We start from the raw sequence: 23,578 nt of genomic DNA, 5'->3' as shown, positions 1-23,578 counted from the left end.
AGGCAATGATTGACATGCACTAACTATATACTTCAGTCAGTCTAGGCTTGGGAGAAGGGATACTAATAGAGCATATCAGCAGAGGCGCCACTAAGAGGATTGGGTATGAGCGTTTTAACTCATCGGATTTCTAGAATGATCGCCTTCAGACCCTGAATGCATACATTTTTAACTGCACGGATTTTAGTTAGACTTATCGCCGTTATACCCGACATGTAAAGACATTTTAACTTTATGGATTTTAGACTGCTCGCCCGGATGCAACGAAACTGTGCCAAGCATATGACTAACTGGTTTAAGTAATTAAGTCATCTCTATTACAGGCCACAGGGGTAATGGATAGCGTCATTCAGCTTTAACCCTTATTACCCTTGTGGCCTGTACTTGGTTGCATTGATAATACTTGCCTGAGTAACCCCTGTTAAGGCTCCAGAAGGCATTCCGCCCCACATCGCTCCTGTCACGTGATGGGTACATGCGGGGAACCTGACAACGATAAAAAGAGGCATCAATCAAGGTGGGGATGTAAGCAGTGTGATGTCACGATTTGTAACTCAAAATATTGCTGGGACTTCCATCACAGGTCAGATATCCTTGTAGTGACCCGACTGGAGCCTTAACACAGCCGAGGGGATATGACGCCTTCCAACCTAATTGTCTGTCTTTGTTCTAGGCTACGCGCTAGGTGCATGCAGGGTCCTGCTTGTCGGACTAGCATGGAGACATCCTTCGTCAGCCGACACATAAAGGGATTAATCATCACCGAGTTGCCGGAAAAATACGACTCACGCTAATCGGAGCCTTAACGCCGCCATGTTAAGCTTAAGATGCAGAGCCAAACTGAGCAACTGAGCAACAGTTCAAATCTATAAAGCCCGGCTGGATCGCTTTGTGGCAGAAACAATGAACAACAACCAACTGGTCTCCATCTGACTCGACACTCAAACCCCGATCTGATATTAAGATGGTTTCGCTCACCTTACCGCTCTGCTTGTTTGCGGTACTGAAGTTGGTATCCCCCGTGGCCTCATCTTCAATTCTATTTACTGCCGGCACCATAATCGCTTTCGACCATGAAGAAAACGACCTAAATGTCATCCGCAATGGAAGTATTCTTATTGAGCAAGACCGCATTACCGGCATTTGGTCGAATGAGGAAAAGCCTTCGGTATCAATCCCTCCCAACACCACAGTTATAGATGCAGCAGGCAAGATCATCAGCCCTGGCTTTGTGGATACACACCGTCATGGCTGGCAAACCTTGTTCAAAACCCTGTTCTCCAACATCACCCTCCCTGAATATTTCGCCCGCTTTGGAGAGCACGCTTCTGCCGGGCGCATTGATGCTGAGCAGGTCTACATCGGCCAGCTCGCCGGCCTTTACGAAGCACTGAACGCAGGCACTACCACTTCACTGGATCACGCTCACCACACCTGGTCAGATGAGACATCTTGGGCTGGCTTGAATGCCAGTATAGACAGTGGCGCACGTGTGTTCTGGTCGTACACCTTCCACGAAGTTGCCAACTACACCATTGCGCAGCAGATTGTGAACTTTCGGGAGATCGTTAATGCTGCCACAGGGAGGGATACAGCTGTTGAACTCGGTGTGGCTTTTGATAACTTTGACAACGGCTCTGTGGATCAAGAAACAATAGCCTCGATTGTCGACTTGGTTAAGTAAGTATTCATGGTACTTCAGCCTGCGTGGCGTAACCTTATTTTCGTGAGTCTAACAAGGATTTCATTTTAGGCAAGTCAATGCCTCGGTACTCACAACCCACAGTGGAGGAGGCGTATATGGAAGTAAGTTGCTCGGTCTCAGTCATTTTTGACACTAGTTCGTCAGGCAACTAATCTAAGTATAACTTGCAGATGAGAACTCACCTACCACTTTGCAATCTCTGGGCATACTCAATACAAGCATCCCCGTCGTGTTTTCCCACGCGTCGTACATCACTTTGCGGGACGCGATGCTGTTACGAAGCACGAATCAGCACGTAGCTATCACGCCGGAGTCGGAGATGGGTTTCGGACTCGGACGACCGTCTAGCAACATGATCTTGGACCAGGCTGCCCTCGGTGTTGACACGCACGCCTTTCAGTCGTCCGATCTGGTGTCTCAAGCGCGCCTATATCTTCAGAGCACACGGTCAGCGGTCACCGACCAGCTGTTTAGAAAGTGGCAGATTCCGAAGTCTAACCCCATGAGCGTCGTGCAGGCTTTTCTTCTTGCCACACGTAACGGGGGCCTCGCACTTCGCCGTCCAGACCTTGGCATTCTCAGTGTAGGTGCCAAGGCTGATGTCGTAGTGTGGGACGGGACCAGCCCCAGCTTGCTAGGCTGGCTTGACCCTGTGGCGGCGATCATTCAGCACTCCAATGTCGGTGATGTGGAGCATGTTCTTGTTGATGGGAAATTCGTCAAGCGGAATCACAAGCTGGTCGTTGGGGACTATGCTAGCGTCCAGTCAAAGTTTTTGGAAGCTGCGAAGCGTATTCAGGACGACTGGCGACAGATTCCTCGTCCTGGGTTTCCGGAACGATCTACCACGGGTGCCCTGTTTGCTGACCCCGACCAAGTGGATATTACGGCCGAAAATGGCACCGGTTACGGTCAATTGTATGTTTAGGGCTGGCTGTTCAGCTCTTCCTAACTCACCGTTGCCTTTGACAGCTGGTGAAGTAGTGGATGGATATCAATTTTGTACCTAACATTTTCTTTCAATCTACACTGCCCTCGGCATTGTAGACGCACGCTTTCTATTGGGAAGGTAAATAAATTGCCGTTTTTTGCACGAATTATCAGCATGCCCATCAACACGTACTAATTTTGTCGTCCCTGCTGATTCCTGAGTTTTGCCCATTAATATGAAGGCGGTAACTGATGCGGGGAAACCAAAATCGCGTGCAGTTCTTGAGGCTTATTCGAGTATGCAAAGCAATATCTCTGAGTTCCCCAAGTGGTATATATATTGAATGCCTTGCAGAAGAAGACGCTGTTAGGTGGGTTGTCATGAAGTTAACAGTACTAAAGCGATTGGTGCTTAGATACAAGTTAACGCTGGAATTCCTACCTCTTAGCAAATTAACCTTATGCATTCGTATGTAGCAAGTATATAGAAGTAACGAAGTCATTTATGACTTGCTGATGCGAAAGAATCTGACTTAAAAGCTGCTGGCATGTTGAGTGCGACAGGCGAGCTCACAATAACCAATGGGGAATGATATACGGGCATGGCATTTTTGACACACGTGCATGACTCTTACACGGGCATGACTTTTATGACATCTGATTGCAGGCTGGCGATCAATTCAATTCAATCACACATCTGGTGGACAAAAGATCAACAAGTGAACCGTGCGAACGCGCAAGTGCCATAGAATTGGCCGTGCCATCCATGCTTCAACTCAATCGATGTCCTAGATTGAATTGATCGCCAGCCTGTCTGATTGGATAGAACCCTCTTTTGTTAGTACATCCGGTTCTGCAACAGCTCTAATTTGTACCCAGGGTTTAGCTGTCCAAAGCATCCCTTAGTGACTGACGCGACGCGATCCAACTCTCCATCATATAGCAATCCATTGCCAATCTCATTATGTTCCAATCCGAGCATCCTCCTAGCTCAGAGAGCAATTCAAGGCGCCGGACCCCGGAGGTCTAGCCCGACAGTGCCGACAAGCCGGGTCCAGCCCGCCGCTCCGTACGGATAGACCACAGCCAGCTCGTAGCACCGCAAGTATCGGCCAGTACTACGGTATCGGCGACGAGGATGCGCTCGGAAATCTCTTCGGATCTTATCCACAGACGTTTACAAGCTTTCCACGGCCTCATGGATCGCAGGGGCTCCATGAGCCACCATGAGAGCTCCGTTTCGATCACGAGATACACCTTTCGAATGATTTCCTATCTAGACGAACACGATCGTAGTGAGTTGAAAGCCACTCCATTCAATCCACTCCACTCAATCCACTGGCTGCTCGAGTGGAGTGGGTAGATCATAATCCACTGAATATCTCAGTATAGTGGATCCACTGGAAGCTATTGTGGATCGAGTGGAGTGGGTGGATTGACAAGTGCCTCTATTCTTGATGCCATGATGATGAAGCTATTCCCGAAGCTCTTACCCACGTACGTCCCTTATTCCAGCTTCCAAGTGAGACTTATCTCTAACTGGCTTCTATCTCGTTTTGAACGCCCACGACCTGAGTGAGCCACTTTGTTGCCCATCCTTGGAGTTGTTGATCTGACATCTGAGCCAATTTGAGGTTGACTTTTTCTTCGTCTACCGAGATAAAGAAGGGATCTAACTCATGAATAATACCCGCCCTCAGCCATGAACGCAATACCTGGCACATCCCGATAATCTGGGCTTCAAGTTGGTGACGCAGAAGGTTCACCATCCGACCTGCTGCTGAGAAAAGACGTTCCCACTCGATAGACATTGGTTGTATCGTGAGAAAATCAAGCGCCATTCGGGATAAGTTTGGATACTTGAATCGCTTCTCGTGCCAGTAAGCGAGAGGATCGTTGATGGAGCCATCGCCACTTTCGCAGTGCGTAATCCAAAGGAGATATTTGTCTTCGCCTGGGGTGAGGCCATCGTGGCCTGCTTGTGGTGCTGTGTAACGGTTTCGTTTAAGGTATTCCTAGAACGGATTGTCCGAAGTCTCCCGCAGCTTGGGAACTGGCTCAACGGCTGATGGCTCCCCTCCAGGCAATGCAGCCTCCCGATATTCAAAATGCCAAACGTCATGAACCATTTTTTTTTTGACTCAGCAATCCACTCAGGGCGGTCAGACCAGTTGCGTTCAAACCATTTCCATCGGCATTACTGTCGGCTTGGATCCTGTACACAGCTTCAAGGGTGGTCACGTGAGCAAATGGCCGGTCGGGAAATCTAAGCGTCGGGGAGACTAGTCCTAATATGGAAAGGCCACCTTGTGGCCCGGAGAGGAAGGCGATAGCCTCGGGAAAAACATAAGCAATACACACACATTTTGGAGTCATCCACAACGGCAGCCCTACTTTCCGACAATTACCTCTTGAGTTGATCTCATCTGGCCCGTGACACTTACACTCTAGAAAGCTGAGGCCATGCCGCCTTTTACCTTAGGTATAAGCAAAGCAGGATTTTTACCTTAATAATATTATATTTCTGCGAGGCGACGTTGTAAAGCTTTGTCAAAAAGTGGACTGTCTACGGCCAAAAGTAAGAAAGTCGGTTTTCAAAGATTCGCGACATTTTCTAAGAGAGGAAGTCGGTTAGTGTTCAACTAGGCAGTCCCGGCCCGATGCGGGGCCGAAGATGAGGGTTTCCACCACATCACCCGTGTCCCCACTATTTACCCACTTTTATGTCCACGACTAAGATGCGGAGTTCCGCACGCTAAACCTCAGTCCTACCTGCCCTGCTTGTTGGCCTCGGCGTCGGCGTCAACGTGGGTGGGGTGACCGCTAACCCTGTTCACTTCGCCCTCGCCCACGGCAGAAGAAAGGAGTAACGGAGTGTTCCATTAGTGGAATATCCAATTCTGTAACCTTAGCCCTAAGTAATATCCTTCTAGCTAATTTGGCATAAAAGATGTACAAGAACTCAGGACGGGGGCATGACGAAACTGAGAATATACATATATCCAATTAGACCCATCGGAGAATTCGGGCTTGTGTCATGGGTCGCGCTAATAGTTTACTAGCTGTAACGGGAAAGGAACGCTCTTTCGGTGCTCAGACCCTTGTCATTTTCATTAAAAAACTATCGTGTGATTAGAGCGGAGACGAAAGTTAAATCCGATGTTCACTTGACCAGTCTAAATATGGCTATATAAGTCTAAGTACAAGCCCAACTCAACATCAAGTTTACACATCTTAGACACCTGCGTTCTAAACCACGAAGTTATTCAACACCGTTCTCCATCATCCCACTCACCATGTCCGTCGTAGCCGTCGCAGGAGGTACCGAAGGTATCGGAAGAACTATCTTGGACGCAATCAAGGCGCAGGGAAAATTTCAGCCCATTGTGTTGAGCCGAAAGGTTGGAACGACGGAATGCCGTGCCTCTTTGCAAGCTGACACATGTCATAGGCAGACAAGAAGACTGAGGAGCTTATAGGAGCCCGAATCGTTGCCGTCGATTACGCCGACGTCGATGAACTTGTGAAGGTTCTGGAGACCAACAGCGTTCACACCGTCATTTCTGGTATCGGTGCTGCAGCACCTGGGGAACCTGAGATAAATCTCATCCTCGCCGCGGATAAGGCTACTTCAACTAAGAGATTCATCCCTAGTGTTTTCGGTATCAGATACGAGCAAGAGTAAGCCAATGCTCGATATGATGTTGTTCCACCACTGCCTCCGCTAATACCGTCAACAGTCAGGCAGGGCTCGACACGGCTGTTAACAAGTTGTCTTCCAGGGCTGCTCTCGAAGACACAAATCTAGAATGGACAATGATCTTCAACGGGTACTTTCTGGATTACTGGGGCATGCCCAAGGTGAAGACCTATCTCAAACCCTTCACCTCGTTTGTTGATATAGCCGCGGGGAAAGCCAGCATCCCAGGGTCTGGAGACACCCCGGCCGTTTTCACGTACAGTCATGATGCGGCCAAGTTCACTGCAGCAGCACTCACGCTTGATAAGTGGGAGAAGGAGTCGTACGTGATTGGCACTAGGACGACACTGAACGACCTAGTCAAGGTTGCGGAAGATGTGCGAGGTGCGTATCCAATTGTTACACTTGGGCGCTAGAACAGGCTAATAATTGCTCATAGGGTTCAAATTCGATGTCACCTATGACTCTCTTGAGACTCTTCGCTCAGGAAAGATCACCGAGCTCCCTGGGCAAGTCTCTAACTATGAGTACTTCCCCAAGGAAACACTGCAGAGCATGTTTGCCGGCTTTGGCCTTATGTATGAAGAAGGCCGCCTTAACTTCAGGCCGAAGCAGACCTTAAACGATTTATTCCCGGAAATTAAGCCAGCTTCCGTCAGGGACATAGTTGAAATTGGCTGGAAACAGTGATGGAGAGATGAGATGGCAACACTCTTTACTATAGGTGTAGTACTAAGATGGAATGAAAATAGACTCAAAGCGTGAATAGGACTGCTTATGCCCCAGTATTCCTTGACTACTTAATGTTGCAAGATGCACTGCGTGCCGCTAATTTGTGCGTCCTTGAAGGGGTCGTTGTAGTTTGGCCTTCTAATGAATATTTCAAGGTCCCGGAGCCGATTGAAGGAAGAGCATCAATGGCGAGATAATGTCTCACGTAATTTCTCCGTAATATCAGAGTGTATGTATATATATGACTTTCTAAATATTCTACTTATTAAACTCGGACTACAGCCTGGTAAGCTAACAAAAGTGTAAAAAATAAATCTATTACGGATGAGGTCTAATAGTAGGACTTGCTTGTGGCTTTTTATCTTAGTAATTGTATATAGGGTAGTAATTAAAAAGGTAATTAGCCCGAGCGTTATAAATAAAATCCTCTACTTAGATCTACTTATTAGCTTATATAGGGCTATCGCCCTAGGCGAGCTAACTTAATAAGCTAAGTTAGTAATAAAATTATAAGATAGCTATAATATTATAAGATAGGCCTTATAATTAATGATATTCTTATTTTTATATAAGTATTACTTATTTTAGCTATATTTTATATTATTAAGTAATAAAAAATACCTCTCTTATACATATTTTTATTATATTAAGTAAGATAAATCTTAAGGCTATTTAGAAAGTCTTAATATTATATATATAGTATACCTAAGGCCTTTATTATAATATCTTTACTAATATAACTTAATTACTCTTATTTTATATTACTAATACTTATTACCCTAAGTCTTTTTTTACTTTTATTTAGAGGATTATAAGAAAGCTAGAGATTAGATTTATATCTCTCTAAGTTAATAGATTATAAGTCTTTATAGATAAAAAGAAAGAAATTATTATTACTTTTATTATATAGATAAAAAGGTTTAGATTTTTTACTTCTAAGCCTAAAATTAATAATATTATTATAACTATTTATTAATATAAGAATCCTAATATTAATTCTATTAATAAGATATAATATTCTTATTTTTATAATAATTATCTTAAGCTTAAATAAGTATTTTATAAGGTAATAAAATAATCTTATAAGTCTTAAAAAATTAATAGTTTTTCTAACTTTTAATAATAATTTAAATATTTTATTAAGAGTATATAAAGTTATAAGATTAATGCCTTTAAGTATTAAAATATTAATTAGGCTAATATTAAGATTAAGATCTTTAAGAAAAATATTAAAATTTTTATTATATAAATAAAATAAAAAATAAAAAAATAAGTTATTTATTTCTAAATTATAAGATTTATACCTTTATTAATATAAATAGCACTATAAGTAATATAATATTATTATAACTTATCTTTAAGATATTTTTAATATTAGATTAAGTATATATAAAGGCTAATCTTAATATATATTTTATTTAGTCTAATATATTATTTTTTAATAATAAGATTATAATTAAGTAAATAATATATTTTAATTAATATTTTTTAATAAAATCTTTTATAATATAAGCTTATAAAGTAATATTTAAATAGTAATTTAATTATAATAAGTTTTTAAAGATTTTATATATAAATATATTTAATATAATATTTTTCTTATATTTTATACCTTTAATATAATAATTTAATATTATATTATTTTTAATAATTTTATAAGATATAAAGTTATTATTATTAAAAGATTTTATATAAAATCTTATATTATTATATCTCTTTTATCATCTTATTTTATATATATATTATAATTAATAAATATTCAAGTCTTTTAATTATTAAAAATATATATTAAAAGTATTTTATTAAATAATTTTAAAAAAGAAATATTTTATTTTTTTATATTAATTTTATTTATAGTTTTAAGTAAGTTATAAGTCTTCTTTTATATTAATATAAGTATTATATTAAAATATAATATAATAAGTCTTTAAAAAAGGATTTTCTATAAATAATATTATCTTAGGCTTTAAGAAATTAAGTATTTATTTATTAAATCTTAAGCTAATAATAATATATCTCATTAAAAAATAACTTTAGCCGAAGTAAGTTATTAACTTAGCTTTTTTTATATTTTTTCTTATAACTCTTATTTTTAAACTGCTATAAATGCCGTAAAATATCTCTTAGATTACTATAGTAATATCTTTAGCTCTTTAATATATATTAAGCTTTATTAAATATCTAATATTATTATAAAGGTTATAATACTTAAATTTATAATTATTAATTATATTAATAATTACTAGTTTTAGATTAAAAAAAGATATAATATTAAGAAAAAAGAAAAAAAAATAAAATAAATAAGTAATTTTAATTATAATATTAATTTATAAAAGATTTAAAAATAATAAGAAGAGGTTATTATTAAAACTTAATAAGAAAAGAAAAAGATATAAGTCTAAATTACTTAGAGCCTTATTATATAAGAATTAAAAAAAATAAATAATTTATAATTTATTCTTAGATTTTATTTTACTTAAAATAAAGATTAAAGTAGCCTAATTAATATTATAATAACTTTAATAATAAAGGCTTTATACCTAAAGCCTAAGGTCTTAATAGGCTTAAATTAATAAGGTTTATTTATATAATTATTAATAGCTTTAATAATATACTAAGATAAGCTTTATTTATAATAAATAAGTTATATTTTAACTAACTAAAGAGGTTAAAATCTAACCCCTTTATATAATAACTCTCTTCTTTAATATTAACCTTTTAATTATCCTTATAATTCTTAATTACTTAAAGAGGCTAAAATTACTTTTATTATCCTTATTAAAAGAGGTTTAATTATAATTAATAATAACTAATTAATTAATTAATTTATAATTAGCTAGTTAATATATAATATATAAATAATAAGAGTATAATAGCTACTTTTTATAAAGACCTTTAATTAAATAATTAAAATAATATAATTAATACCTATTAATATATATTTTAATATAATTAATATACTTTTATTAAGGTAATTTATAAGCTTTATAAAGGCGCTAAAAATATTTATAATAAGCTATAAAAAATAATATTAAATAAAGCCCTTTAAAGTATTAAGTTAAATATAAAACTTAGCTAATTAATATAAATTAAACTTATAATCTTTAATTATAATATTTTTTTATTTAGTCTTTTTTTACTTAATTATAATATAAATAATTAATTTAATTTTATTAAAAAAAGCTTTTTTTATTAAAAGCCCTTAAAAAAAAGCTAAAAATATATAGGTATTTTACTTAGAAAGAAATTAATTTTCTTAATAACTTAAGAGATAATAATAATATATACTTATATAAGGCATAGCTTATAACTCTTATTATTAATATTAATACCTTTTATAATACTAAATAAGAAGATTAAAGAAGTCTTATAGCTAGCTAAGATCTAGCTATATAGCTATAGGCGTAATTACTATAATAAGCTTAGGTTAAGGTATTTATATTAGGGGATAAAATATAATAAATCTCTTATTATTAGGAAATAAAGGTTATTAGTATTATAGGTTTTAGACAGATTAGTTCTTAGAGTTAGTATTAGAGTTTTATAAACCTAAAAAATATTAGTATTAAGGCTTAGCGCTAGATTAAAACTTAGTAATAAATAAAAGTCTATAGGTTTAATTAATTAAACCTATTTAGTTAAATATATAATATACATATCTTAATTTATATAAATATATAAATAATAATAATTTTAATAATAATTTTAATAATATATATAAGTAATTATACCTTAGTTAATAAAAGGTTATTAAGTTTTTTTTATTTTATATTATATACTTAGTTAAGTTATAATACCTAAGGTTTATATTAAGTTATATTTTAATTAATATTTTATATATAAGTAAGGTATACTTAATATATTAAGATTAAATTAAAAAAAGAAATATTATATTATAATTATAATACCTTAATACCTTATTATATTAATTATTTATAATAAGGGTTAATACTTATTAATTAAATAATATACTTATTACTAAGGTTATAATATTATTTATAAAAATTAAGATATTAAATATATATTTATATTAGCTTTAATAATAATTATATATATTAATAATAATATTATATATAAAAATAAAAAGTATTTTTTAATTAAAAAATTATTATTTTATACTTTATAGCCTTAATATAATAGTCATATATATTCCCAAGGGGTAAACCGGTTATGCTAGGTTTATATTAGCAGGGGATTAGGCGCATTATCTTAAACGGGGTATAAGTCACGTCTAGTAATATGCTTAAAGGTATTAAGTATAACTAAGTTATATTAATAGCTGAGGTAGCTATTATATAAGAAAGTATAATAAGTATATTTTATATACTTAGGGATTTTTCCTTAATTACTTATTTTAAGAGGTTAATTAGAGTAATTATATAAGTAATTATAGGTGATTATGAAGTAATTACCGTGATTATTTAGCTCCTAGGGGTAATCGCGCCTTAATTAGTAGGTAATAGTAGATCCCCCCTTAGTTATATAATAAGTATTTTATTAGGTTATGATATAATATCTCCCTTCCGTTAGGTCTTATCCTTAAGGCCTATAAAGTTAGTTACTTAACTTTTCTTAGTTTATTAAAACTTCTTTCCTTAAATATTCCGGCGATACTAATAGTATACTAAAAGTGAAATCTTAATTAGCTGCGCGTTATTATTATCTTTTTGAATTAATCGAGGAAATGGGTTTTAAAGTTATGCCTTATTTAAATTATGCCTAGAAATATCTGCGATATAAGATGCTTAAGGGCATATCTCGTTATTTAGAGTGCATCCGTTGAGGTCGCGCTTATGATGGCTCGGGAGTGTTAGTTTCTGCGGGTGAGTATGATTTTTAGCTTAGTGTTTCTTTTTTTCCTATTAATCTATCTAATAGCGTCCCGCCTTATAGCCGAGAAATACTATCTCGAGCTTAAGGAGGAGAAGGCCAAGGAGGAGTTAATTGCCTTGTAGCAGCAGGTAAATAAGCGGCTTTCTCGCCTAATACGTTTACGTCGCTAAAAGAAATAGATCTATGAGCGGGGCGTGGTAATAGTGCGTCGGGGTTTAAACTCATTGGATGAGTTAGACGAGGCCGAGAGGGTAGAATTAGAGGCTATGGTGGCTATATAGCTCGTCGGTGCCGTGGATATTATTAACTAGAATGCCGTCTTTGTTCTTTCTTTTGATGTTATTAGTGGAAGTCCTTTAAGAGGCATTATATACTAATGAGGTATTTTAGTGGTTCTTATATGTTTTCTAAGTCTAGGTAGTTCTTCTATTTAATGAAATATATTATTTTGCTATTAGTCTTATCTATATTAAGGATGCTTTCTATAGTATATTCTTCTGGTTTATTAACTTCTGTTTCGGGCTTATTATTAGTTTTAACTTAAATAGTGTTTTTTACTGATTTAAGTAATAAAATATAAAAGATTAGATAGAGCTTAACCTTAGGTAGTAAGTCTAGTTTATAATTATATTTTAAGATTTTTTACTTAATTTTATAGGGTCTAATATATCTATAGTTAAGTTTTTTATTTTAATATTTTATTTTAATATTTTTTATCGCAAGATAGATTATATCTCTTTCCGAGAAGATTAGTCCCTTAATTCTTTTCTTATTAGCGTAGTTTATTATTTTATTTCTAATAAACTTAAGTTTTATTCTTATTTCTTTATATAGATTTTTTAGCTAATTACTAGTAAGAATTACTTTAGGGTTAATAATAGTATCTTATATTTATTAGTATACATCTAGTATAAATCTAAAATTAGCATAAGTTAGTATAATCTTCGTGCTTTTATTTATAGCTATATTATAGGCTAGCTATGCGGCTAATAGCTTTTTGACCTAGTTAGTTTATTTATAGTTAATATAGCATTAGAGGTATTATTCTAGTATTTAATTTATATATTTAGTTTAACTATTTATCTCTTTGTGGTATATAGTAGAGAGCTTATAGTTGATTCCTAAGTATCCTATAAGGCTCTATTAGAATTTTGAGGCGAATAGTGGTCTTTAATCCGTGATGATTTCAAGTAGTATGCCATATATCTTAGCGATATGAAAGTAAAAAAGGTAAGCGAATTCTTCTGCTGTTATTAATTCTCTATAGGGTATAAAATAAGAAAATTTCATAAGTCTATCTATAATAATAAGAATACTATTATAGAAGTTTTTAGTAGCTAGTTCTTCTGATAGGGGTAATTTAGTAATAAAATCCATAGTAATAAAGTCTTATAGTTATTATATGACTAAGAGCGGTTATAGTTTCTTGTAAGGTTTATGGCGTTATGCCTTGGTTTTTACGTAGAGGTTATATTAGTTGATAATTATTATAATAATTTTTTTTATTTTAGGAAAAGTAAATATTATTTTAACTTATTTTAGGGTTTTATTAATTCCTTAGTATTTATATAGTAAGTGGCTATGTATTTCGCGTATAAGTTTATAGCGTAATTCATCTAGGACTTATTATTTGTTAGTTTTTTTATTATCTAGGAGTTGTTTATTATATTGCTAGATTTATTCTAGGAGTAGATTGCCTTATTTTATTACGTAGGTTACTCTGTTGATCTAGTGTGGTATTCCTATGATTCTAGACTATTCATAGAGCCCTAGTTTCTTTTATTATTCCTAAATTTATTAGTTAATCTACTTATAGTATTTCTTATAATAGTATATCTTTCCTTATATTTTATCCTTAAGGTTATAATTATTATAGTATTATTATATAGCTTAGGTTATTTCTTTTAGGTTATTATGCTATATAACTTAGTGATAGTAGTGGTTAAAGATGATTTAGAGTGCTCTATCGGGGATAGAGATCTTTCCTCTATAGGTCTAAACTCTATTGCTTTATCGTTAGTATCTTTATGCGTAGTTAGTAAAGTCTATAATTAGTTTTTTATATTTCTTAATAAGTGCAAGGTGCTTTAGTAAAGGTGCTAGTTTTTATATTTACCTAATAAACTTTTGCCCTAGGTATCCTTCTAGGGTAAAGTATAATAGTTATTTTTTTACTTTGATCTTTCTTATATCTAGGTCGGGTTATTAGCTAATAGTATTAGCTCGGCCGTTTTTTATTCCTTTAATATAGATAATAATATAATTAAATTCTAAGAGGTATTTAGCGTATTATAGTTATTATCTACTAAGTTCTTAGGTTTTTATAAAATAGGTAATATTCTTATAATCTATATAGACCTTAATCTAATAAGTACTTCCGAGGAGGTAATATTAGAATTCTTTAAAGGTATTAATAATTACGAGGAATTCCTTATTATAGATAGGGTAGTTAAGTTCTACTCTATATAGCTTATAGGAGTAGAATGTAATCAGGTATAAGAGTCCTTTGTTATCTCGTTAGCTAATCTAAGCTCTTAGCGCAAAGTCTAATACATCTATCTCGAGTTCTATTAATTAGGATAGGTTAAATATCTTAAGTATTAGTTCACTTAGGATAAGCTTCTTAATTACGTAGAAGGCTTCTCGTGCCTTATTCTTAAATATAAATATCTTATCTTTCTTTATGAGTTTAGTTAATAGTATTGCGATTTTCTTAAACTATTTAAGGAATCTATAGTAGTAATTAGCGAAACTAAGGAAGGCTTATACTTCCTTGATATTAGTTAGTTCTTTCTAGTCCTTAATTGCTATGACCTTCTTAGGGTCTATATATATCTCGTTATGGGAGATAATATATCTAAGAAATTTTACCTTAGAGGCATAGAACTTACTTTTCTTAGGTTTTACTAATAAGTTAGTGTCTTATAGTATTTATAGTACCTTATGGATATATTTTATATATTCTTTTTATTTTAGAGAAGATAAGGATATTATCTAGGTAATATATAATAAATATATCTAGATATTCTTATAGTATATTATTAATTATTTATTAGAATATAATAGGTGTATTAGTAAGTCTAAAAGGCATAATAAGGTACTTAAATAGTCTATACTTAGTATAAAAAGCGGTTTTCTATTTATATCTTTTTTTAATTTAAATAAGGTTATAAGCTCCTTTAAGGTTAAGTATAATAAAATACTTTATTTTAAAAAGTTAATCCTTTAACTCGCTAATAAGAGGTAGCGATATATAATCTTTAATTATAATAGCGTTAAGTATTTTAAAGTTAATATAAAGATAGAGTTTTTTATTCTTTTCGGGATAAATATAACGGGGTATCTAATAAATAACTTACTTTCCCTAATATATCCTTTTTATAGTATTTCTTTAATATATTCCTTTAATACTAATAGTTATGCCGCGTTAAGTAGGTAGAGTTTACTAAAGCTAGGTTACTTCTTATTAATAAATTTAATTTCTAAATCATAGTATATATATAATAGTAGACTTATTTTAAGTTCTTCTATAAAGAGTTTCTTATAAATATAATACTTTAATAGTATATTCTTAAGTCGTTTTTCTTTTAGTATTTTCTTAATTTACTTAAGGTCTTTTTCTAGTTATTAGAATTATTATATAATACGTGTAATTATTTATTAATTTTATCGTTTTTATTTATTATGGTATTTATGTTATATCCCTTTAGGTAGAGAGGTATCTTATATTTATCTTTGCCTAACTTCTCTAGCGTCTTTAGTAAAAGTTTAAGATCTTATATTATCTTCTAAGTTATTATTTATTATAGAGAGTGCTTTATTATTAAAAGAGAGTACTTAGCTAGTCTTTTAGTTAAAATATGGGTTAAATCGGCGTAACTATAGGTACCTAAGTACTAGGTTATAGCCTTCTATAGGTATAATATTAAATAAGATTCCTTGGTTTTTTCCTTTAATAAAAACTTTAAGGTAATTAATCTCGCTATTAATAACTTTATTATTATAATTAAATTATTTCCCTTCGAGGTTAATTATTATATAGGGTTTTGCCTTATACCTCTATAATAGCTTAAGCTTATTCGCTATCCTTAGGTTAAATAGATTCTACTTAATTTTACTATTTATTAAAGCATATAGCTATTCTCCTTTGACTTATACTAGTATTTTAAAATATCTTCGCATTAATCCTCCTTTAGTAGTACATAGGGCCTTTCATAGCATTATAAGCTATTTTTCCGCTTATAGCCCTTTTATAAGTGGGTTTATTGGTTTTTTAATAGTACGTAGCTAATATAGTCGTGCTTATATTCGCTGTTATTGCATGCTTTATAGTCATATATATTATCTTAGCTATATAGCTAATCTTAGTACTATTATTTTTATTTTCGTCCTAGGTCTTCTTTATCCTTTGACTAAGTGATTAGTTCTTATTCTTCTAGGGCTTCCTTTTAGCTAACTTACTTTTACTAGTCTTTTACCTTATGAATAGTTTGTTTATATTTCTAGATCGCTTAGTATAGGTCTTTATGGTATTATGCGCATGCGACGCTAATGGCGTCGTACTAATAGAATATCTAGTAACCTTCTATTTTATACTATATATAGGGTTGATTATTTAGTTGAGCCGGTAGGGCAACGGGGAAATAGTCTTATTCCTACTTCTCTTCCCTATATTCTTTATACTAGTAATATTAATAAGATATCTAGGAAATGCTAGGGTATTCCTTATATATGGGGTATATCCTTATATTATCTTATAGGTTAAACGGTGCTTCCCAGTGTCGTAGGTTTTTAGCTAGTTCCTTGTGGTAGGCTTAGATATAGATTTCTTACGTATCCGCTATATCTATATATTCTCGTGCGGTCTAGATATACCTTTCTCGTAGGTTATTTTAGTACTAGTTATTATTTTCGTCGTATAGGTGGGGGTAATTTTCTTCTTTTTAAAGCTCCTTATTACTTTTCCTTGCTTTTTGTTATTAATTGCGTGATTCGCTTAGCTCCCTTTATAGTTTCTTTATCTTATGTTTAAATCTAGTTTAGTAGACATTATCGCTATTTACTTAGGTAAGCTAATCTATTCGTCGGGGTTTTTTATTATCGCGGGCTTATTCCCGTTATTTATAGGCTTCGTTATATTCTTATAACGCTTTGATTTAGTGTTATAGGCATAGGTTGCGGTTATATTACGTGGGGTTATCTTATTAATAATCCCTACGGTATATAATAGATAATAGTAAGGAATGTTTGTTATATCTTATGACTTATTTCTTATAGTAGAAGCTTTCTATGGCGGCTTCCTCGTAGTCTACTTACTTAGCTGGTGTTAGGGGCGTTTATTATTCCTGTCCTACCGGTGTTGCCTCTTCCTTTTATTTAAGCTTCTAGGTGACCGCGATAATAACCTTCCTGCCTTTCGCTATATATAGCATAGGGTTCCTTTATTTTATTAATTCTAGGAGTAATTGCCACTATATATCCTAGGTTTCCTTTGGCTGCTTCTTAGGGCATCTTACCTAGCTATGGGATACTCCTATGTCTATTTTTTATTTATATTTATCTTAACTCTTTCTAGGTATATTATATCTACTTTGTGATATTGCAATAAGCTTAGTTAATTAAGTCGCGGTTTAGGGTTTTTTATTTTCCTATTAGGTTTAATAAGCCGCGTTGGTATGCTTTTTACCTTCCGGGAGGGATTATCATTAGTTAGGTTAGTAATATCTTTCCTTAATATCTCGTTGTTTCTTATAGTAGACCTTCTTAATATAATTTATCTTATGGCAGTAGTGGCATTCGAGGCTATAATAGTCCTATTTGCCCTTTTGTATGGCTCTGAGTACTATAGGGCTAGCCTTAGTGCTATAGGAGGTATTACTGTTTTTTTTCTTACCTTAGTTAGCGTCAAATCATAGGTTATTGGCCTTATTGCTGCTAAACTTAGGGTTTTAGAGTTTCTTTTAGGAGAACTATTAGTCGTTGATCTTAATGGCTCGGCCGATATAGTTGACTAGGTTATTAGGTTATTCCTCTTTATAGAGTTTTACTTATACTTCCTTTTTTAGTTTATTGAAGAAGAAGGATATTAGGGGCTCTTAATTCTAGTTAAGCTTCAAGGCGAGCTATAGATACTTTATCCTATATTCTAAAGTAGATTAAGTCTATTATAGTGCCTTAATCTCTCTTTTGGCTTATGCCTTCTTATTAATAGTTTTAAAAGCTTATTAGATCGCTGCCTTAAAGGCTTTATAGTTTAAGTAGAGGTATTAGGTACGTGGTAAGTATTAGCTAGCCGGAACTATGAGGTATTTTCTTATGACGGGTTTAAACTATGCGGCGGCGTGGCCCTTAAGTCTTCCCGTAGCATACTAGACCTTACTAGCGGCTAGGGTGAACTGCGTTGGGTAGTATATTATAAATGCCCTTAGTTAAGTAAGGAACGCAGGTAGCTTATAGGCCGTTCCGTTAAAAGGTTCCGGGGGGTTTAGCTTTAGGATTTCTCTTATGTCTCTTTTATTTATAGCGGTGGCTATTATATTACTAATGTTCTAGATGTTGTCTAAGTATTTCGCGTTTTAGGTGCGCTGGGTTTTATTTATTCTTTTGATAAGTTCGCGTATAACGTCTATCTCGGCGCTTATAGCGGTGATCTAAGCTTAAAGTTATTTATTTTCCTTATTATCTAAGCTATCTCTATCTTCTATCTCTTTATTAGTTAGAGTAGCTTAAGTGGGTATAGTAGGTGGGTAATTAATAGGTAGAACCTGCTAGTAGTTATTTATGGGAGTTACTTAGGTAGCTATTGCGTTTAATATTATTTAAGGTAATGCGAGTAATCTACTAAATAAGAGCTATTAATATGTAATGGTTATATATATTCTTAAGGGGTAAACTGGTCGTGCTGGGTTTATATTAGCAGGGGATTAGGCGCGTTGTCTTAGATAGGGTATAAGTTATATCTAGTAATATACTTAAAGGTATTAAGTATAACTAAGTTATATTAATAGCTAAGGTAGCTATTATATAAGAAAGTATAATGAGTGTGTTTTATATACTTGGGGATTTTTCCTTGATTATTTATTTTAAGAGGTTAATTAGAGTGATCGTGTAAGTGATTATAAGTGATCACGAAGTGATTACTATGATTATTTGGCTCCTAGGGGTGATTGCGCCTTGATTAGTAGGTAATAGTGGATCCCCCCTTGGTTACGTGACGAGTGTTTTGTCAGGTCGTGACACTTAAGTAGCTTAATATATTATAAATAATTAATATTAATAAATAATATATTATTTATTAAATAGCTATATTTTTATTATATTACTTATTATATTTAATTTTATATATTATATCTATTTTATTAAATAAAAAAAGATCTCTTACTTATATACTTTAGTGGGCTTATATAATAGATCTTATTTATATAGCTAGCTCTATATATACTGCTCGCCTATATAGCCTTATCTAATATAATTACTTAGATAAAGCGCATAAACCTCCTCCCCATAGACAGCCCAGAGATCCTAAATAGGTAATATTAATAAGTCGGGCTTATACTACTTTGTCTTTAGATTTTATATTATTTCTAATCCGGAGTTTATATTACTTCCGCCCTGGCATTAGCGGTATACAGAGTTTTGCGCTACCAGCTCCCCTAACTCCGGCAATGCTGGTCTAACATCAAGGAACCCATGAAGCCAGGACTGGAATATAAAAGGCAGCCTTGAGCGCTATTATATGCTCTTTCTCTGTCATACTTCTATCTCTTCCCTAACTCGCTTTTCCTTTTCGAAGAAACAATAAGATGCCAGACAACGTCAAACTCTCCTCTAAACTTCACGGAAGCCGCATTTTGGTGGTCGGCGGCTCAGCGGGCGTGGGCTACGCTGTCGCCGAAGCTAGCATTGAGCAAGGCGCCGCCGCCATCATTATTTCTAGCTCTAACCCGGGGCGCGTCGAAAATTCTGTTACCCGCCTGCGAAATTCCTACCCTTCGAAAGCTGATCGTGTATCTGGTGTCGCATGCAATCTGGCCCAGGCAGACGACCTTGAAACCAACATTGTGGCTCTTCTCGATGCCGCCACGATCAACGGGGCGCAAAAGCCTGACCATATCGCCTACACTGCTGGAGACACGCCCATTCCGAAAGCCTTGGGAGACGTTGATCTCAAGTACATCAAAGTCAGCTTTCTAGTGCGGTCCTTTGCTGCAATGCTTTTTGCGAAGCATGCCTCAAAGTATCTGGTCCCCGGTCCCGGCTCCAGCCTCACCTTGACCTCCGGAACGGCTTCGGTGCGGCCGAACCCGAATTGGCCCGCCCTGACGGCAGTAACCAGCAGTGTCACGGGGTTGGCAAGAGCGTTAGCTCTCGATCTCAGGCCGACGCGCGTCAACGCCGTGACCTTAGGCGTTGTGAACACAGAAACCTTCCAGTCATACTGGACTGACAAGACTTCGGAAGAGAAGGAGAAGCTCGTGAGTTTAACTACAGCAAAGACAGCGACTGGCGCTGTTGGTCAGCCTGAAGATGTGGCTGAGGCGTATATCTATTGCATGAGAGATCATAATATTACTAGAACATCTGTCTATACTATAGCGGTCAGCTCCTTATATAAGCAATATATAGGGATATAGTTTTATTAAACCTTTATTGGTGACCTCACGCAGTTAAGAAGGGCAGAGTCTATATAGTTTGGCCGCAACAGGTTACCTATCGCTACGGTCTTATGCGTAAACGTATTAGACCATAGCGTCAGAGAGGGCCTATATGCGCTCCCCTATAGGGAGGCAAGTATCTATATATTATAGTGGTATTATATATAGATGGAAGGCGGGAGGGTGAAAGTCGAGCCTCGATAGCGTGAGATGACGAGATACCTACCGAGGCGAGCAATTGACTCCCCATGAAGCGGTTGCAGGAGGGAAGAAATCCGTAAGGAACCCCTCCGAGTCGGGAAGTCTATTCTGTAGTGTGGTCATCACGTGAGGCAACCCCAATAAAACCACTCCCTTTCTTGTTGGCAGGCGAGGGTGGCGTGTAATCTGAGCAAGGGAAGTCACGTCTGGTAATGTGTCAATCAAGGAGATTGATGTAACCAAGTTGTATTGATAGCTGAGGTCCCACCAGAACTGTGCCAGGTTCCTCATCATAATCGTCATGGGTTAACGGTAGAGACCAAGACACCGCAGAATCAGGATCCAAACCTCTGATGGTGTACGGCAGTAGATGGCTTGGCCGCAGGAGCTTAGAGACTGGAAGATGACTGTTACCATCAGTAGCGGTTGGCCAGACCTCGGTTTTTACAATGGACAGCCATGAGTGTCAATTCAGTAACCAGACTCGTCTGATGAAGCACGCAACCTGCTGGTTTGAGGTGTCACCTGCATGCTTGGTCAAGATCAATATGGCCATAATTTGCAGCGCGTAACCAAGGCTCGGATGGTCTCAGAAGAAGGGAAGAGTGGGTCTCGACTCAGGCGACCCCACCAACATCGTCACGCTGTGAACAGCATGTTCGGCGATGGAATCAGTATATCAGCCAGCTCCCGGTGAACCTTCATTTCGGGTCACGACCTGCATCTCCACAGTCAAATCACTCAAAATTCGCTTAATAGAAAACTCAAAGTTTGAACTATTCTTTTCATAAACGAGTGACTATTTGATAAGCGTTAAATACTTCGAGTTCGCTGCGAATTTCTATTCGCCGAATGTCCAAAACTAGGAGCCCCCCGACCGGTCTGTCTCGAGGGGAAGCTTCCCTAGGATGCTCAATTGACTGAAAATCATGAGAACCGTGGGTCACATCTGCTCTCAGGGTGCATTTAGAGCAGTAGTCGAAATCAGAGCAGACCAGACAATTGAAACGGGTTCCATAGATATCCTGTTGCCGGTGAGCAGGTTGTCCGGGAAGGAAGAAGAGAAAGGCAGTAACTTACGAGACCACAGCCATCACATACAGCATCATGTCTCAGAGCGTGATCAAGAGTCAAAATATCCAGAACCCACAATCTCCGATTGCCGATCATCTCGTTAGTTATCGATATTCGGTAGGAATACTCGTCTTTGCAGTATCCCAACAGTCTATCACCACGATGGAGATACTGGCTTCGTGGAAGTGTCATCCATGAAGGGTCCATCTGGGCAGCAACGGATTGTGGTTCAATAGGGGGTTTGACAGGACTGAACAAATGGCCTCCAAACTGACAAACAGGGTTGAAATCTGGATCAAATCCTAGTTTCAGTGCCCGAGATCCAGATTCCGAACTCAACCATATTGATCCAGCCGTGCCACTTGATCCTGTTGGTATTTCGAGAACTCGGTCCTCGTCAGACCACTTATTCAATGAGTTGACCTCCGAGACCCTGTCGTTTCCCCTGGACGGAACGGTGGTAATTTTTGTTGGCAGCGTTCGAATCCAGAACCCGTACAAACGATTCATTGGAACCTCCCTATAATCTCTTTGTCGAATGTAGATTTGCTTGAATTGGGCTTTCGATGCCAATCTTGCCTCAAAGGTCAGGGTGTCCGTTCCTTCCAGTCGCACTCTGACATACTGATCTCTTTCTGGGAGAAGTTGCAGGTAGATTCCGACGCGACTGTTGGGAATGTTTTCCAGCTCACAATCAAGCGCAGCAAGATATGTATCCATGGCCCAGGCTACCATGGGTAGCTCTATCGACAACCCCTTAGTTGTAAGGGAGTATGGAATTCGATTCCATTTGGACTTGGATGGGATGATGTTGAAGCAGTCGATAAAATCCATGGGAGATTTCGCTAGCAACCCGCGATAGTTGCTGCTGTTGCTCTTCCAGGCAAAGAGAGACTGGTCATCCGAGATCTTCATAATCTCTTCTTGAAGCCGGATAAATGCCCGTTCGCCTTCACCATACAACATGGGCATGTTCACTTTGAAGAACCCTAGGAGGCTATAAGCCCTGTCTTCCGACCTGGTCGTTGTCCGCTTCGCCGCCCAAGACATCCTCTTCGCTATGCTGAAGTCATCGGGATCCGCACCTTCAAGCATGGCCGCATCGATATTTGTTATGCTCGAGATGATATCCTTGAGATTTTCTTTTGTCCCGATTTTCTGCCAGGCGCAATTGAAGAACTCGACGGTCGCAGGCGCTATGAGCTCCTGCAGTGTCCAACCTCGGGTGAACCACACGCTCTCCCCGAAGCTCGCATCCTCCGACGGATCAGTCGTCTCGACATCAGCCAAGTACGCGTAGCATACTGCTGCATTTTGATACCACCGATACATTGAATTGATGGACTCGGTCAGCTCCGCACTACTGGTCTTGTCGATGCAGCAGGTATCGACCCACGCGAACCCAAGCCCATCTTTGAGGGCTTGGTCGCAGCATCGCTTGATTTTTTGGTAGCCTGCCTTGGTGGTGGCTGTGCCATCCTGCATGTCTTTCAGAGACACCTCACCATCTAACCACCTGTGCGAGAGAATTGCGTATGCTGGAGTGTCATCGCTGAAGAACTCTTTGATCTCCAAAGTTGCCGAGTTGAGAAGGCGCATAGTGGTGGGGTTTTTGAGTTAGAGACAATTTGTGTGTGTGCGTTTGTTAAGAATTGTGTTGAATTCATGAAGAAGAAAATGAAAGAAGAGAGAAAGAAAGAAAACCACGCAAAGCGGTAAGCGCGGATGGATTATTCCTCCGTCACGACC

The 23,578-nt window shown here is 36.4% G+C and overlaps 4 protein-coding genes across 4 annotated transcripts; 3 read left to right on the top strand and 1 right to left on the bottom strand.

Annotated features, from left to right (window-relative positions):
- Positions 1-964: 964 nt before the first annotated feature.
- On the top strand, positions 965-2,633 carry MRS44_013025 (uncharacterized protein; the record flags this gene model as incomplete). Its single annotated transcript, XM_065619011.1, has 3 exons — positions 965-1,680; positions 1,787-1,806; positions 1,876-2,633. The coding sequence occupies 3 exons, from the start codon at positions 965-967 to the stop codon at positions 2,631-2,633; spliced, it is 1,494 nt and encodes a 497-aa protein (XP_065475083.1).
- A 3,298-nt stretch (positions 2,634-5,931) lies between these two features.
- MRS44_013024 (uncharacterized protein) lies at positions 5,932-7,025 on the top strand (the record flags this gene model as incomplete). Its single annotated transcript, XM_046277505.2, has 4 exons — positions 5,932-6,036; positions 6,087-6,316; positions 6,376-6,719; positions 6,775-7,025. 4 exons carry the CDS (start codon positions 5,932-5,934, stop codon positions 7,023-7,025), a joined length of 930 nt encoding a protein of 309 aa, XP_046126384.1.
- Positions 7,026-19,702: 12,677 nt separating this feature from the next.
- MRS44_013023 (uncharacterized protein) lies at positions 19,703-20,514 on the top strand (the record flags this gene model as incomplete). Its single annotated transcript, XM_065619010.1, has 2 exons — positions 19,703-20,439; positions 20,496-20,514. 2 exons carry the CDS (start codon positions 19,703-19,705, stop codon positions 20,512-20,514), a joined length of 756 nt encoding a protein of 251 aa, XP_065475082.1.
- Positions 20,515-21,739: 1,225 nt separating this feature from the next.
- Positions 21,740-23,428, bottom strand: MRS44_013022 (uncharacterized protein; the record flags this gene model as incomplete). The annotated part of the gene is made up of 1 exon (XM_065619009.1): positions 21,740-23,428. The coding sequence occupies one exon, from the start codon at positions 23,426-23,428 to the stop codon at positions 21,740-21,742; it is 1,689 nt and encodes a 562-aa protein (XP_065475081.1).
- Between the last annotated feature and the right edge of the window lie 150 nt (positions 23,429-23,578).

This window comes from Fusarium solani (assembly GCF_023522795.1).
Source record: "Fusarium solani strain SB1 chromosome Unknown bctg00000008, whole genome shotgun sequence".
Classification (NCBI taxonomy): Eukaryota; Fungi; Ascomycota; class Sordariomycetes; order Hypocreales; family Nectriaceae; genus Fusarium; species Fusarium solani.
Note: the sequence above shows the minus strand (reverse complement) of the source record. Positions and strands in the feature narration are given on the sequence as shown.